At 46.6% G+C, this 16,196-nt stretch overlaps 1 protein-coding gene across 3 annotated transcripts in view; it reads left to right on the top strand.

Annotated features, from left to right (window-relative positions):
• TADA2A (transcriptional adaptor 2A) overlaps window positions 1-5,886 on the top strand; it is a 26,929-nt gene extending 21,043 nt beyond the window's left edge. For all 3 annotated transcript variants that reach the window (XM_044429891.1, XM_044429889.1, XM_044429890.1), the window contains 4 exons: window positions 429-561; window positions 1,513-1,556; window positions 3,532-3,605; window positions 5,486-5,886. In XM_044429891.1, the coding sequence (XP_044285826.1) occupies window positions 429-561; window positions 1,513-1,556; window positions 3,532-3,605; window positions 5,486-5,671 (437 nt within the window). In that variant the 3' untranslated portion in view covers window positions 5,672-5,886. The remainder of the gene's footprint in view (window positions 1-428; window positions 562-1,512; window positions 1,557-3,531; window positions 3,606-5,485) is intronic.
• Window positions 5,887-16,196: the final 10,310 nt, after the last annotated feature.

The raw sequence follows: 16,196 nt of genomic DNA, 5'->3' as shown, positions 1-16,196 counted from the left end.
GGCCACGACAAAGAAATATTTTATATAAGCTAATGACTGATTTTTCAAGGCACTGAACCTAGTTTTTTGCCTTTTTGATGCTTTGTTTTTAATTTACACCTGCAGCTGTACTTTTAAATAAGGATGAAGTGTGGATATTTATTGGAAGTGCCATTTACTAAAACATCTTAGAATTGTCTGTAGTTCCTGTTTGGTCTCAATTCAGTTTTAAGGCTTGATCGTTGTAAATGTCAGCGTTGATTACACTGGCACTTCCCATGCCTGAATCACTGTGAGCCAGCCGGAGCTGGTAATAAAGAAGCGCAAGCGAGAGGCTGTTGCTCTGCAGAGCTGCTGGGGTGGCGGAGGGGGAATGAGGGAGAGCTGGAGCAAATGTGTCTGTGCGGCCACCCTGCGGCCAGCAACTGACCTGCGGTTTGTTGGCACAGGCGCAAGAACGTTCGACCGCCTCAAGAAGACCCGCGAGGAGGAGAGCCTGAAGCGCACCATGCTCACCGAAGTCCTGCAGTACATCCAGGACAGCAGTGCCTGCCAGCAGTGGCTCAGCCGGCAAGCCGACATGTACGCTTGCAGTAAGCTTAGGGCCCGGGGTTGCTTTGCTCGTGAGACTAAGGCACAACGTGGCTCTTTCAGGTATACTGAATAAGCCAGCCATTTTGTTCGGGGAGAGAATGATGCCACAGGGCCTTTTCTGTGGTGGCACCCCAGCTTTGGAATGCATCACCTCTTGAGATTCACCAGACACCTGCTTTGCTGAGTTTTAGGCGCTTAGCAAAAGCCTGCCTTTTTTTGGTGTGCCTACGGTGCTCCTAATTGCTTGACTAATTGCACTGTTTTTTAATATATTATATTTTTGCTGTTATTTAACTATGTACATTATGATTGCATCCCACTCTTTTTTAATGATATTTGTAATTGTGTGGGTTGTATCCCGGGATATTTCATTGGCATTCATTATTGCAGTGGCCACCCAGGGAGCACGAAGGTAGTGGGCAGCTTTCAGCCAAATTCAGTGACAGCAGGATAAGCAAGCAGCAGCAGCGTAGTTGCCCGATTGAATACGGGGGCGTTTAAGAGCTCTGTCAGTGTCCCCAGGAAATAGGTGAGGACAGGGACATGACTCTGGGCTTTGTTCCGGCATGGACCCTGTATGTGTGCGTGTACAGACAACCACTCGAACCACCTACAACTGTCTGTCTTCCTGTGAAGGCAGTGCAAGGAAGTAGACTGCCACCGCCTCGTCACTGGATTCCTGATCAAGCACCGGACTCTGCGTCGCCTCTGCCGCCTCCTGCCTGCCAGGCCTCTGTCCTCCCCGCCTGCCTTGTCAGCACTGGGTGGGTGGCACCCCCACCGACCCCCCACAGGCTGCCCGGCTGCCATCCCCACAACACACGATGTAGGAAGCGGCTTTTGTCCACAGCTCAGATGTAGGAAAGTGGTTTCTGTGACCCATTCTTGTGCCACACAAGGCTAACTTGTAATACGTATTTTTCGACGTTTTGTTTGCAGAGATTCTGGACTGAGTCCCACCATGTCAGTTACATCAAATTCAGGTAAATGTTTCCCAGCCTCGGAAGGCCTCACACAGCTCCCACGGTTAATGCGTTGTCCCTCTGCCCCAGGACTGGAGCAAAGGACTTGCTACCCTGTACCAAGAGGCTGTTCTAAACACCTGATTGCTCAGCTCCAAATTTCCTTTTCCATAACGGTACTAGAAGTCCCTCAGTCCAATGCCCAAAGCAGAGCCCTTCAAAGAAGACTTCTCCCCAGGCTCACCTCTCTCTGTTAGCCGGGCGATGTGTAATACCCATAATACCTGTCGGGAGAACAGCCACAGTCACAAAGGCTGTGCACACATTCACACGCACACTCCCCTCTCCCAGGATCACCCGCCAACCTGACTCAACAAGGATGTGCTCTCTTCCTCTGACCTAAATCACGGCACCACATGACACACCGCCGCGCATTCAGGGGCTGGTGGCTCTTTGATGGGGAGGCGTCCGGCTCTCCTCTCCCCCCACACACGTGACGACTTGGCTGGCCTGTAACGGCAACCCAGGGTTCACATGATCTATGAATGGGAAAGAATAAACACATTGCCTCACGTACGCCCACCAGTCCTGTTTCTCCTGAGCAACTTGCAGTCAGCTGCTTCGTGGCTTGTTGAGCGTGATACACAGGTCTGGACCAGCAGGCTGCTTAGGGGCTAAGCAGGATTTGCTAAACAGAAATATGCCCAAGCATCACCAAGCTCTGGGGTTCCACTGCCAAGGCACCGAGCTGATGTGGCTCTTTATCCTGGTCGGTACTGAATGCAAGCGCGCACAGTGGGACCAACATAAGACGAGAGAGATGTTGACTGCTCCTCCGTCTGGTTTCCCAGTGCTCTGGCAAACCCTCCTCTGGCCTCGAGAGCCCAGACACAGTATTGTGGACACACCGGTCCTCAACTCTCCCCCACAATTGGGGCTTTTCAGAGTGCTTCCTGCCCATCCCATTTACTACCTGCCTCAGTCTGCTCACGTCTCATGCTTGCCATCCATCGGGAAACCACCTGAAGAGGTAGCTCCCAAGTTTGTTGCAAGGACCCCAGACAAAAAAAATAGAGGACTGCAAAGCAGGAAGCGCACCGAAGGTATTAAACTGCCCCAGGCTGAGTCAAACTCTTGGTCCTGCCAGCCCAGTTCTGCTCACTGTAGCAGCTGCCCAAGATTACAGGCCAAGGTGTGTCCTAACCCTGCTACCCAGAGTCCTTGTGGGAGATGCCGAGAAGTGAACCTTCTGGATGTGCTCATCCAGTTGATTTTGGATCTTCTCCAGAACGCTGAAGACGTGGTTTGCCAGATGCTGAGACAGTGGCAAGCTCAGCACAGAAGCAGACGGCTCAAAATAGATTTGGGGCGAACATGGTCTTTGATATTAGCTCAAATGCATTCCCTGCCAGCTCAGTCTGTGCCAGGGCTGGGGAAACTTCTCTTCGTCGAGGACTAACGTGTTGGAGGTCAGATGCCGGCAACAGCACTACTTTTCTCTCTCTCTCTGCCACCCCCTTTTCCTCCTATTTTTCCTCCCTGACTAGCAGACTGCTGAGTGAAAGACAGATTGCTTTTGCCAGAAGTCTGAAACGATCGTTTGCAGAGGATGTTTGAAACTGGGCAGAGGGCCACACTTTGCCTACTCCTCATTGTGCCAGCCAATTTGAATTTTAGTGCCCACGTTGATCAGAGTTCTTAATATTCTCCTTAAAGCTGTTCTCCCAGAAAGCATTCCTATTTGCCTTCTCCACATTTTACAATGACTTCACAAAACCTGCACCATATTTCTTCAGAAGTCAGTGCTTTCTGCTCTCAGAAAAGCATACCAGTATCACAAGCGGCCATCAAAGCAATACAGAGCTTGAGAAATCTTGAACTATCCTAACTTTTTCCCTTAATCTACAACAGCATGAAGGTGGGGACAAGAACTGCTGTTCCTCAGAGCTGCCAGCTACCACTGCAACACTAGTTGGTCTTTTATTATCTTCCACAGGTAGGAGAAGTGCTCCTCCACTGAACCTCACCGGCCTCCCAGGAACAGAGAAACTTAATGAGAAAGAAAAAGAGGTAAATAGAGAGTAACTGGAAAGATTACATTGCTCAAACTGCGATGCTCAGCTGTTGGTCTCATTTGGGGAACGGGCTGAGCCCAGTCATAAGACGGCTTTGGCTGATGGATGCATGGTCCCTTGCCTTAATTCCTCTCCATTTAATGCTTTCCATCGTTGTTCTGTACAACTTGTGTGATGCCACTGCCGAGAAAACTGTATTTCTGTATGATTCCGACCTCCTGCAGTTAGCAGAGTCTCACCTATAAACTCCGGCTTTCCAGGAGCCCATATGGAACAGTACCACTGTGCCTGCAATTCAACTTGTTCAGCCATTCTCAAAAGGAAAAAATGCTTGTATACACAAGAGAGGATTTGTGTATGTGATGTTACAATGTAAAGCAGAGCTGGGGAAAATTAGTTCCTTGTTTTGCAAGAAAAAGGCCAGGATTCATAGAAGGGATTTATCTTTGAGTAGACATGATGGGGTTGCACTTCCTCCTCTGTTTATTTCAAGCAAATAATAGAAGGGCAGCTTGTCCCTTTAGATTTCCCAGCAGTACAAGGCTGATCACCAATTAAGTATTCAGTCGCTATTCTTGGTGCTTTCCAGTGTCAGACATGAACACGCTTCTCTGCCAAGTTGAGAGAAGCTCCATTTTCCTTAGATATTCTGTCACTGCTGTTTAGTTCCTGCTGGGGGTTCTGTCAGTATTTCCTTGTTTTAAAAGGGGTGGGGGGTATAGGAAGCTGCTTTGTCTCCAATGGGGTCATTATAGCACAAGATTTGTCTCCAATGGGGCCAGCTGCTGCCATTCCTGGCTCACTAAATTGCATGGAAGACCTTTTCATAAGCGCTTATTTCAGTCCCCAGCAGAGGCAAAGACTTGCTTTGTCATAAAAATCCAGCCTTCAAGAACTCCATCGTCGCCACGGCCTTTTCCCACAAATTGTTCCTGCTGTATGCGACTGGGCAGAGCCAAGTGCTGGCTTTGTGGGACGAAATAATAAGGAGCAGCCTCGGTTTTGCCTGTGGGGATAAGAGACAGCTATCCTAATTGGCACCTCTCCATCGTGCTGCATCCATCATGGCTGGTCCCCCGAGTCAGTGTGATCTCCTAGCGTTATTAAGAAGCTAGCACTTCCCCTCCTCCCCAGGTATACCCAGCAGACTTGATCCGTCGAGGAAGAGCAGGGTTTGTCCTTCTCTCCTCCAGGAGGAGGCAGGGGTGGGGTCCTATCACTTCCTGGGAAGCTATGTCTTGGGCTCTTAAGAGGGCAAATTATGCCGAAAGGGATCCTTCCTATGCCGTCATTTACTGCACTGTACTGCATCTGGCGCAGTGGTTTAAACTGCTGTGCTGCTGGGCTGGTTGATCGAAAGGTCGCCGGTTCGAATCTGCACAACGGAGTGAGTCCCTGTTGCTCTGTCCCAGCTCCTGCCAACCTTGCAGTTTGAAAGCATGCAAATGCAAGTAGATAAAAAGGTACCACTTCGGTGGGCAGGTAACAGCATTCCGTGCACTTCAGTGTTTAGTCATGCCAGCCACATGACCACGGAGACTGTCTGTGGACAAACGCTGGCTCCCTCAGCTAGAAAACAGAGATGAGCACTGCTCCCTAGAGTCAGGCATGACTGGACTTAACATCAAGGGGAAACCTTTACCTTTTTACTGCATCTTCCGTCACCCTTCCCTGCAGCTGGAAATGAACTGTCCAGTACTGGATACTTATTCTGATGGCAAGACTTGTTGGCTCCTTGGCTTCTGCAGGGTTTGGAAATGTGTCCGTTAGCTAGAATGCCGCCTGTTGAGTGGTTGAGCAGTTGCAGCCAGGTTGGGGCAAGGGTGGAAAGGACTTGTGATGAGACCTGCAAATGACCTGCTACCTTCTCCCCAGCTCTGTCAGGTGGTTCGACTGGTCCCAGGAGCCTACTTGGAGTATAAAGCAGCCTTAGTCAACGAGTGCCAAAAACAAGGAGGGCTGAGGCTCGCCCAGGCACGTGCCCTCATCAAGATCGACGTGAACAAGACCAGAAAAATCTATGACTTCCTTATCCGAGAAGCATACATCACCAAAGCCTAGTGGAAAAAGACTTTAGGAGTTCTTCCATAGTGCTTTGGAATCTTAAGTCCCCAAAGGTCTTTGCTGGTGGTTGTCTAGGAAATTTGTGAAGCGCTCCCAGTAAAGATTAACTTCTTGTACTGCTTTCCTTTTTAACTCCACAATGTATTTTATTATTATGCTGCTATGAACTTCTTGAAAAGGGGTGTAATCTATTATTAAACAATGAATGGGCATTTGTTTCTTGCACATCATCTTGCAACTATAAAAGAAGTAACTGAGGAGTGCAGCCCATTTCATGCGCAGCTTTTCTCAGGAGGCCCAGCCAAACCACCCCCCTTCACTCTCCTCTTCCAGCTTCAGGGTCCTGCCTTAAAACTTGTTTGTTACAAGAAGCTTCTTCAGCTCATGTTGGAGGAGCAAAAGACGGCATCACATGTTCAAATTACACCATTCACAAAGTGGGTATGAAAGAAATGTCAGTTTAGAAAGATGTTTGGAACATAAAAGAGTTACTGATCCTTCAAGTGTCTGAATTCTTCATCAAGAAGTCAGGCTTTCATGTGCAAATGTATGCACATATAGGCTGTTTATGCAAATATGCTAGTTTTATGTGAATGTGTTCAATTTGTGTGTCATATTTTGAGCACAGCCCTCAACTACCCTATGAATATCAGGCTGAAGATGCAGATGAAGAAGCAGTGTCGGGCATGGGGATGACATTATGAATGAGCAAAGGGCTGAAGCAGTGCAGGGCTAGATGAAAAGCTACAAGTGATGAATGAGGCTGCAGAAATACCATCACCTGAATATTAGAGTAAGTTTTCAATACTTCCACATCTCAGTATACTTTTGAGTACCAGATGCAAACAATGACAGATAACCATTACCACAGTACCCTGCTGACATGCTTCAGGGCTTACCGCCGGAAACAGAATGAGAGACTACTATAAACAGATCCAGTGTGGGGCAGAGTTTATATTGTTCACCATGAGGACTAGAAACTGGGTTTTTTGTGCAATCAAAATATGAACGTTCTGAAATACAGATTATGTAAGCCAGCCCTGCATTATAGAGCAGTACTTAAGTGAGAAAAAGAGTCTTGTCTTTTCTCCATGCTTTCTGGAATGGATTATTAACTCACCGGTGCTGTTAGTGAGACTGCACAGTACCAACATTAAATTTTATTCTTTTGTCACATTGTTTCTATGGCAGCTTGTGAGTAACAAATACATCCACACAGAAACAGCATCATACCTGACCACAACCACAGCACCCTGGAATACCAAAGCATTCGCTTAAAGATACAGGAATACCCTCTCAACCATGTGAGGACACTGTAATTCGCTGGGGAAGTACCAAACCAGCCAAAGAGAAAATGGAAAATAATGCCTTGTCAGGAGAAAATACCACAATCTGACCAATGTTTTTCGGGGTCATATGGGTTACTCGACTCTCCTGTATAAGGATGGCCTTTGACACGACTTTACACATGATAATTATGGCTGCAAGAGCTGAGCTACTAATAAAGTTGTCAGTTCCTTCCCAAAGACATATGTGCCGTTAATAGCCATAATGGGAGTGAGAGTCAGGAGATGAACATGTTCCATCTCACCCCATTAGGCAGTTATTCAAAGACATGGGAAGCCTCGAGAAAGGAGTTGTAATGCTTGCCTGTAGCCACTCGGTCAGGGAATGTTTGCATAACTACACAAAGTAAAATTTGAGTAATGTTTGGCATCCTGCTAGTGCTGTGCAAGCCACTTAAAAGCAAACATGATGCTTAGACTAGTAGGAGCTGCCCATATACCTGCTTCCAATTCATGTATTTATTTACAAGATTTGTATCTGCTTTTTCATTTGGCATCACTTCTCAAGATGGGTTGCAGAAAAAAAGTAAAAATTCCTACACTCAGTAATTCAATAAAGTGCCCACATGCACCCAAGCCAGAGGCAGAAAATAAGCTGGGCAAAAAAAAATTTTTTTTAAGTTTTTAATTAGCGCTAACAGTGTTAAGCACATGATGAAGATACATTTGAGAAATCAAAGTTAACCCTTAAAAGCCCCTTAATAACAACTCACCTCAACTTAAGTATTACAGGATTAGTCCTGGATCACCTTAAAGTGTATTCAGAGCTCTTTTTGGACAGCAAGTCTATGAATGGGTATCAAGCATTAACAGCGAAATCGTTCTGCTTTAGAAGCAACACATTTCCCAATACTGGTTGCTGGGAGGCAGATGGGAAAGGCTGTTCCTGACATGTCCTGCCTTTGGATCATCCCGGAATACTGGCCGTCTCCCAGTGGCACAGGGATTAGATGCGGGCTGATCCCCTAGGCTGTCCCTCCTACCTTTAGGTGTATCTAGGCCTAGCCATCTGCTCAATGCTCAGCAGGAAACCAACGTGTGGTGTAGCAGATGCGGGTTGTAGTCCCTGCCTGTCCACCGAGCTGACTGGATTCAGTCACAGCCTCTCAGCCTAGCCAACCTCACAGGCTTGTTGTGAAGAGAACATGGAGGAGATGCAGATCATGTGCACGACCCTTTGCTCCTCAGCAGTAAATATGAGATACCAACGCAACAAATGCATGATTAAAGTGCATGAAACAGAGGTTTCTCAATAAACTGAATAACGGCATAAATGTCTATGCTCCAGCTCCACAAGATAAGGGGTGGATTACCCCATACCTTTGGATGAATTGCCAAAAAAAAAAAAAAAAAGGAAATACATCGCCCAAGAAAAGAGGGCCAAAGAAGACAGGAATTAGCATTTTTAAAGTTGCATATGTTCACACTTATACAACAATTAGAAGTAATAATTACAATTTAAATAGAAATATCGTTCATCTCACCATAGAGAGACAGACTGTGACCAGGTGACCTGTATACCTGCCTCTTCAGTCTACTCTCCAGGTGTCTGCTGTGGACTGGCCAGGAATCCTATGATTCTTCAGCTTTAAAACAGACCTGGACAAGACAGCCCTTCAAACAGAGGACCTGTAGGAAGCTTGTCGAGGATCAATTTATTTAGACAGCATATGACAGTGAAGGTTGAAGTAAGGTGCTTCCTTCTGACAGAAGCAGAAAAGGTAAACACTAGATACAAAAGATTTAAATAAGGCAGGGAGGCATTGGCTGAAAAACCCTCTTGTACGTGTACGTGGAAGCCCTCTTGGGGCACGGCAGTGCTGTCTGAAGCATTCAGTCGACAAACCAGGAGCAGTCTGGCATATTGCCTTTGTGTCTGGTCTCTATAAATAACACGCTGCGATCTTCAGCACTCCTAGGTTATTTTTAAATTTCTGAGCTGCAGCCTGCTACCATGCAGTTAGCAGAGCAAAACAAGGTGTTACCAGAATCAAAGATGAGCAAAAAGGAGACAGTGGTTTCCTCTACGCACACACACACAAAATGATATACAATAAAATCCATTCATCTGGCTTAAGACTGTTGCACACGGCAACATCAAGAAAGGGTACCTTTCTGCAGTCAGGTTGAGTTATGCTGAGTAAGAAAACTTTCTTCCTAACAAGTTACTAGTCCATAACATTTCTTCAATGAAAGCAGGTATCAGTGTATGGCTCATCTAGTAATTGGTGGCTCATTATTGGCCCCAGTTTGATTTTTATTCTTGTGATCACTGGGTTCTAACCACTGACATTGTAAGCTATCCTGAAACTTTAGTTTCAATGGGAGAGAGAGATTATATTATTGTAAATAAGTGACAGAACAAAGAATCTTCTTTCAGTTTTCTTTACTGAGTGCATCTATTATATTTATAACATCACAACCTCCATGGAGCAAGCACACGTGGTATGCTGTGGCGGCTCGTGAATTGCCAATAAATGAGGGCAGATATTTGAACAAAATTTGCATATGCTGATCTATGTAAATAGATACCCAGGGAGAAAGAACCGTTTTATGTTAAATAAAGTACATCTCACCACAGAACGAAACACTGTGGTGAAGTGACCTGTTTGCCTTGCTCGGTCCACTGGCCAGAAGCTGCTGGTGGACACCTTCAAGGCCCAAATCTTGCTTCTGATGATAATCTATTTTTTTCCCCACACATGGCCAGAACAGCCCTTCAAACAGTGAACACCTTCAAAACAAAGGACAGGCCTTTGGAAAAGAAGGCACACAGAAACCTGAACCTTACTTAAAACTCAAGGAACAAAACCACACAATAAAAAGTTGTCTTTAGAGTGCAGAAAGAAACCAAGCAGCTTTGAGTTTAACGCCTGTTTTGCACTCTGTGTCTGCTTCAAGCACAAAATTCATCGCGAGTGCTGAGAGAGCAGAAGGTAACCAGGGACATATGTTTCAAGGCACAGTTCTGTACCTTCAGCCCTTGGAAAGCAGCTTAGCACTCTCCATGGCGCAGTGGGATAGTTTTAGACTGGGCTTGGTAGAGTTGCTGGGGACGGGGAGGGAGCTATTTCGCTCAATTTAAAATGCTTCAAGCCACCCCTGCTGCATTTGGAGGGCCTGAGTGAGACCAGGAGCCTCTGTGCACACACGCCCCTCGTCTTCAAGAAAGCTTTCTACCAGCATGACCCTCCAAGCCTGAGAGAGATCACAATCAGCCCTGATACATATATTCACAGAACAAATCTCTGAAGTACAAACACCTGCTCAGTATTACACATTCGGTGTTCACCTTCATGCCTCTTTCGCTTTGGAGGTTGAAGGAGCCCAGGCGGCATTGTTGAAGAGCGGAGATTTGGAAACAGATTTTAAGGATTAATAATGCTTTTCCAAGCCATCTTTCAGAGCACAAGGTACCGACACGCCCCCCCCGCCCCGCATCCCATTTGATCCTTGTCGCAAACCATATGAAGCAGATTAGATGGAGAGAAAGTGACTTGCCCAAAGTTATTCACTTAAACTTCAGGGCTGAGAAGGGATTTGAACCCAGGTCTGCCCAAGCCTTGTCTGATAATGTAAAAGCTATACCATGCTGACTATCTAAACACATCACATGCAATCCAGTGCTACATTCAACGTGGACATGGGCCCCATTCCAGGTGTAGTTTATGCAAGAAGAGCCCGTGTAGACAGACAAAAGTGCTGAAAATGCTAGGCTAGGTCCAAAGACGTGCAGGAGCAAATCCTAACCCATCCCGAGCTCAACCCTGCACCAGTCCCACTGCTACTTCTCAGCCTAACCGACAATTAAGATTGTGCAGAAGATGAAAAGAGACAAGACCTATGCATGGCACCTCGAATTCCTTGAAAGATCTTGCCAGGCACTTGCATCGCAAGCACAATCTTTCCGGTGCCAAGAACTTTTCAGGCTGTCGGGCACTTCTAGTCCTTTAAGCGTCTGCAGGGCTTTCTTTCCTGATGGTTTTAACTTTGGTAAGTATATGCCACCCTGTCTATGTTCTTTCATCTTACCTTGTTTATGATTATCATTATTACCATTTTGATTCATCCCACCACAGCTGTTTAGTTACTGGGCAATCTAGAAGTGGAAGAAATGGACGTGTAGCCAGTGATTCTAAATACAGTGATGTTGCAAGCCGCCCTGAGGCCTCGGCAAGGGGCGGCATAGAAATGTTTTAATAAATAAATAAATAATACTGACAGCCGATGCAAAAGAAAAATGCACACTTCAGAGACGCACCCAGACATGCAGCATGCACGGAGGGGGGGTGCACTGAATAGGTCACATTTTCACACCAGGGTACAAGTCAGCACGTGCTCTGACCATGCATCATTTTTAATCCACTAAGAACACGTGTATCTCCTTCACCAGACAAGGGCAAAAGAGCTGTTAGAGCTCAGGGTGCCATCGCTTTCCTCTCTGTGTTGTGGATTATACTGCACAAGGGAAAACTGTGCGCATGGTACACGTGTAATCTTGCAGCTCAAAAAAAAGGAGCATTGTCGGCATGTATGCACAGAACTCTGACAACCACCAATTACGTTTCTCTAGCCAGTGCAGCTCCCCAGGGCTGGGCACATTGCCTCATCGTTTCGTGCGAGAATCAAGTTTGTCAATGAAATAAATAAGGCCGCATGAGCTGCCTCACGGCTGAACATACAGATACTCTGCCTGAAGTGTGGATTAATTTCTAATACTCTCCCACCCCCTGTACACCAGGATAGGAAGCTTCTATGATTCTTCAGATACTTAGCTGCATGAAGAAATGTGATAGGTGTTTTTCAAAAGATAAAGCCGGCTCAGACGGAGCAGTACCTGGCTCAGATGAAACACGGCACCTGATGCAGCTTCTTAGCCAAACCGGTTTGATTGCATTCTACACATGACGCAGCAGAAAGGCCTCCGGCATCACTGGCCTGGAGCCAGCACCCGAATGCATGAGAGCACATGTGCCAGCCTGTCAAGCCAGTTCTTTGCCATCTGCGTTGATCTCAAAAAAGTGAGACCAGCTCAATCACAGTTACAAGCGCAGTTCTGAGATTAGGAAGGGTTTATGACACCACAACCAAGCGATCTGGCTGAAGAGTGAACTTGTCAGCAAAGGAGTCCTGGTTTAAAAAACCCCCAAATCGCCTCGAACTCACGAGCTGGCCTTAAGCACGTAAAACAGGCCTGCCTTGCAGTATTCTTGTTTCGGGCAAGACCGCAGCAACACATTTCATGCAAAGCACTTTGGAGACAAGGGAGGTCTGTGGTGGAGGTGGGGAGGGGCTCGCCGGACACCTGCCCCATGCTATCTGCAGCACCAGGTGAAGCCTGCCTTATCTCCCCAGGTATTTCTGTGGTTCAGTTGCTGTTGTTTCAAAACTGTCGCTGTGACTGTGTTTTAACTCTTTGCGTTGCCACTAGGATATACTCACTTCACTAGGTTTTACTTTACTTCTTACTGCTCAAGGCAAGGAACAGCTAATCGTACTTCTGGCAATCGGATCTTATTTCAGTACTGGCTGCTTCCACCATCCTGGAGAGCAGTGGGAGAGCTCTGTTTCGACTCTCCTGAAGCCTCTGCCCAAAGACCACACCTGCCGCCTCCTGCTTCATGACAAGGTAGAAGGAAATCTTGTCCAATGGTAGAGCCCCAAGCTCTTATTGTTGGAAGTCCCGGGCTGAGGCCCTGGCATCACCAATTCAAGGGCTTGTTTGTTTGTTTAAAACATTTCTATGCCGCCCCCATCACAACAAAGCCTCGGGGCAGCTCACAAGAAAACATTACATATAGGCTGCTGATATGCCCTATTTAAATGGCTGTTTTCTCCCATTCCCATTAAAGATAAAGCACTCTGGAAACTGTTGTCCATCCGCAGTCATTATCCAGATACGGACAAGGTCATGTGTTCACAGTCTTCTATGCTATGGTGAGAGGTAACCTATTTCCGTTTTAATAATAATGCTAACAACAACAACAACTTCTAAATTTCCATCACTATATACAACTTCACACATGCAGTTTTTTTTTAATGCAAATCTGTGTTCACTTGCATTCTGTATTTTGGCAACCCATTTCCACCTTTTTGATGAGTCACAAGGACCAACTCTATTCTGCATTGTCAGGACACTGGCATTAAAAGGCAAACACAATAAAGCACTGAATGTTTTGTTTTTAAAACCATGAGATTGTATTTCTTACCTAAAGGGATGCTAATACCAAAAATTCAGTGCTTTCCCTTCTGTAACAGGACTTTTGATACAGTGCATTTATGTATGTTTACACATAAACTGCACAGAAAAGGGGGCGGGGTGGGAGGGGGGGGAGAGAGAGAGAGAGAGGGAGGGAGGGAGGGAGGGAGGGAGGGAGGAGCAAAACAGAAAAAAACAAAGCATTTTTTTCCCAGCTTCCAGATTCTTTTCGGTGCCCTGCTTTCATTAGCCATGCTAATGCACAGATGATGATACAGAGAGCAAGGGATACATCTTTCTGGAATCCAGGACTGCCATCTATCCATAATTCATGCATTTTGAGCAGCACCTCATCTCCTTGCCCTGGATCCAAAGACTGCAGGCAGCTGCCGTCTAAGCTAGCTAGGGCTGGGCCCTGTGCATTCCCATAGCCCCACTTTCCAGCCAATGGGAATGGGGGGGGGGGAGTAAACTGTTTTGGTAACCAGGGAGACAGGGGAGGGAAGGCGGAAATGCACGCTCCAGCTATGCCAGCTGCATTCCTGCACATGTGGAGGCGTGAGATGGGAGCCTGAGTAAGCGAATGAGTCGGCTGCCAATTATAACACCTCGAAAGGAAACTGGTTGCACTGAGGGACATGCTGGCTGCCTGGCTCACGAGCCTCCAGAAATATCGTACCAGGTGTTCTGCAACAATGCAGGTGCTGTGCAATGCGCACATGCTTGCAGTCTGATGTGTCTACATTGCAGAGTGCGGCTTGAGCTACTGCAGCAGCTAAGGAGCCAGCAAGCCTTGGCCTCAAGTTTCGCCCGGGCCCTGACTTCACTCAACGGCCCCAGGCAAGCAGTTAATTCCTCGGCTCCACCAGCAGCCACGTGGAGATAACAACTCAGGTCTGCGTCATAGGATTTCCAAAATTCCCTCACACGAGTTCAGAAATTCTTTCCGTAACTTAATGCTCAAAAGTGCACTGCAGAATAAATGCCAAACATGGCATCATCACTGGAAGCAGGCCTGGTGTGAGATGCTCAAGGACCCAAGATACACACTCAGTGAGCAAGCTCTGACCGACATCCAAATCCACACACTTCTCTTTCCCACTCTGACAGTGTTAGTAACACCCCCAGATCCCTCTACTTTGCTTGATGGTTGTACATGGGGCAGGGAAAACAAACCCTTTCGCAAAGAGTCTCTGGCTGGGCCATATGAATTCGTCCAATTCCCCCCTGCACAAGTTCGACCCACACGAGTGCACCACAAAACGGTATCACTAGCCCCAGACCACTTGCCTGAGCGAGCCAAACCACAATGCTCGTCAAGTTCTTACCAGATGTGCACAAGATCAAACGTCAGAGGTGGGAGTTCTTAAGAAAGAAGTCATTTTCTTCAGCCTAGATCCTCTTACCTGCTAACCATTTTCATTTCATTTCTGTATTTAAAATTATTTGCATGTGGGTAGAATCATATGGCGTACCGGAGGAAAACCAGACACAGCACATATGATTAAACTCAAAGAGCTAGAAATGGTCCTGTTTTCAATAGGTTAGCACTGCCTACTATTTCTGGAATGATAAAAATTCTCGGAGATCTCTCTGTGGCTTCCACTGACTAGTCCGACTGCTGAAGCAACAGCTTCCTGATGTGCCAACGAGCGGTATTTTCCCTTCCAACTTCTGCTCATTCCCATCTATTCAGCAGTGGCACTGCATACCTCCTAATAAACAAGCATTCAAGCTGAAACAGGGAGGACTTTGCCCATGCACAGGAAAAGCCAGTCATTATCCAGTTTTTCCAGGGTGAATGAAAACTAAGATCATCCTTGCTAGTTTCTGACAACGATCCTTTCCTTGGAGAGACACACCATATACCTCTACCTCTACTGTACCATATACCTCTACCATATACCTCTACTGTACCTCCAGAAAGCCAATCTGGGGGTACAGTGAGGATAAGAAGCAGGTGCACCTGTTCTCATCTCCGCAGCGCCAACCAAAACCCTTTTTCCTGTGCAACTGTTCAACCCCAGAGCCCCATCTCCTCTGCGTGCTGTCACCACAGGTCTTCAGCACCTTCTGTGCCAAGGGGTGCCAGTGTGGTCGCATCCTTTCTTGAATTAAACCTTTCTTTCTTCATTTCCTTGTTCTCTCTGCTCTTGTTTTGCCTCTTGTTCTATAAAGTAATAGGACTTCAAAAGGAGGGCTGAGTGTGCTCAGTGAAGAGCGAATGCTGGCTGACTGACTGTTGAGGTTCAGGCTGAAAACTGGAGGAGCAGGGGAATGGAACGGAGTATTGTAGGAAAGGGCAAGCTGACTGGCTGGCATCCTGAATGGTAATGAGCTCTCCACACTACAACGCTTTTTGTAAGTCTCGCTTGTACAGATTTGGGGTATTGTTGCTTGCCCAGTTTTAGCTGAGTCCAGTTAATGAATTATCCTACAGGTATCAATCAACCAGGAATTCAAGCCTTCAGGATCATTGCAGAATCAAGATCCAAGCATTACAGTTTCCTTTTGTGCTGCCCAATTTCCAGATGGCAGTGTAATGAAGTGGAATAGCACAAACAGACAAGTGAAAAACGTGGCTTGGTTCGCTTTTACAAATAAATGATGCACTTACCCTGCTCTAAAAAATTAAAAACAAAAATACCTGCCGAAAGGGTGACTTAAACACGAAAATGGACCCGGCACATCACAACATCACCTAAAGAACTTGTGAACAACTGCAAGTAGGGAATGGCAAGCACATAATAAATGCCTTGCACAGAAAAGCACAGTATCATCTTGAACTTGTAGACCTCCTGTGTTTCCCCATTGTGTCGTCTGTCTTTCCTCCTTCTGAAGGTAATCTCTTAGAAGTGCGAAGGGAGATTATCTGCATGAGAGCCAGTGCAGCCTAGTGATCAAAGCAATGACCTGGGATTCAGGAGCACCAGGTCCCAGTCCCCACTCAGCCATGAAGCTCACTGGGTGATTTTAG

This window comes from Varanus komodoensis, unplaced genomic scaffold (assembly GCF_004798865.1).
Source record: "Varanus komodoensis strain SLA01 unplaced genomic scaffold, ASM479886v1 scaffold20_1, whole genome shotgun sequence".
NCBI lineage: Eukaryota > Metazoa > Chordata > Lepidosauria > Squamata > Varanidae > Varanus > Varanus komodoensis.
Note: the sequence above shows the minus strand (reverse complement) of the source record. Positions and strands in the feature narration are given on the sequence as shown.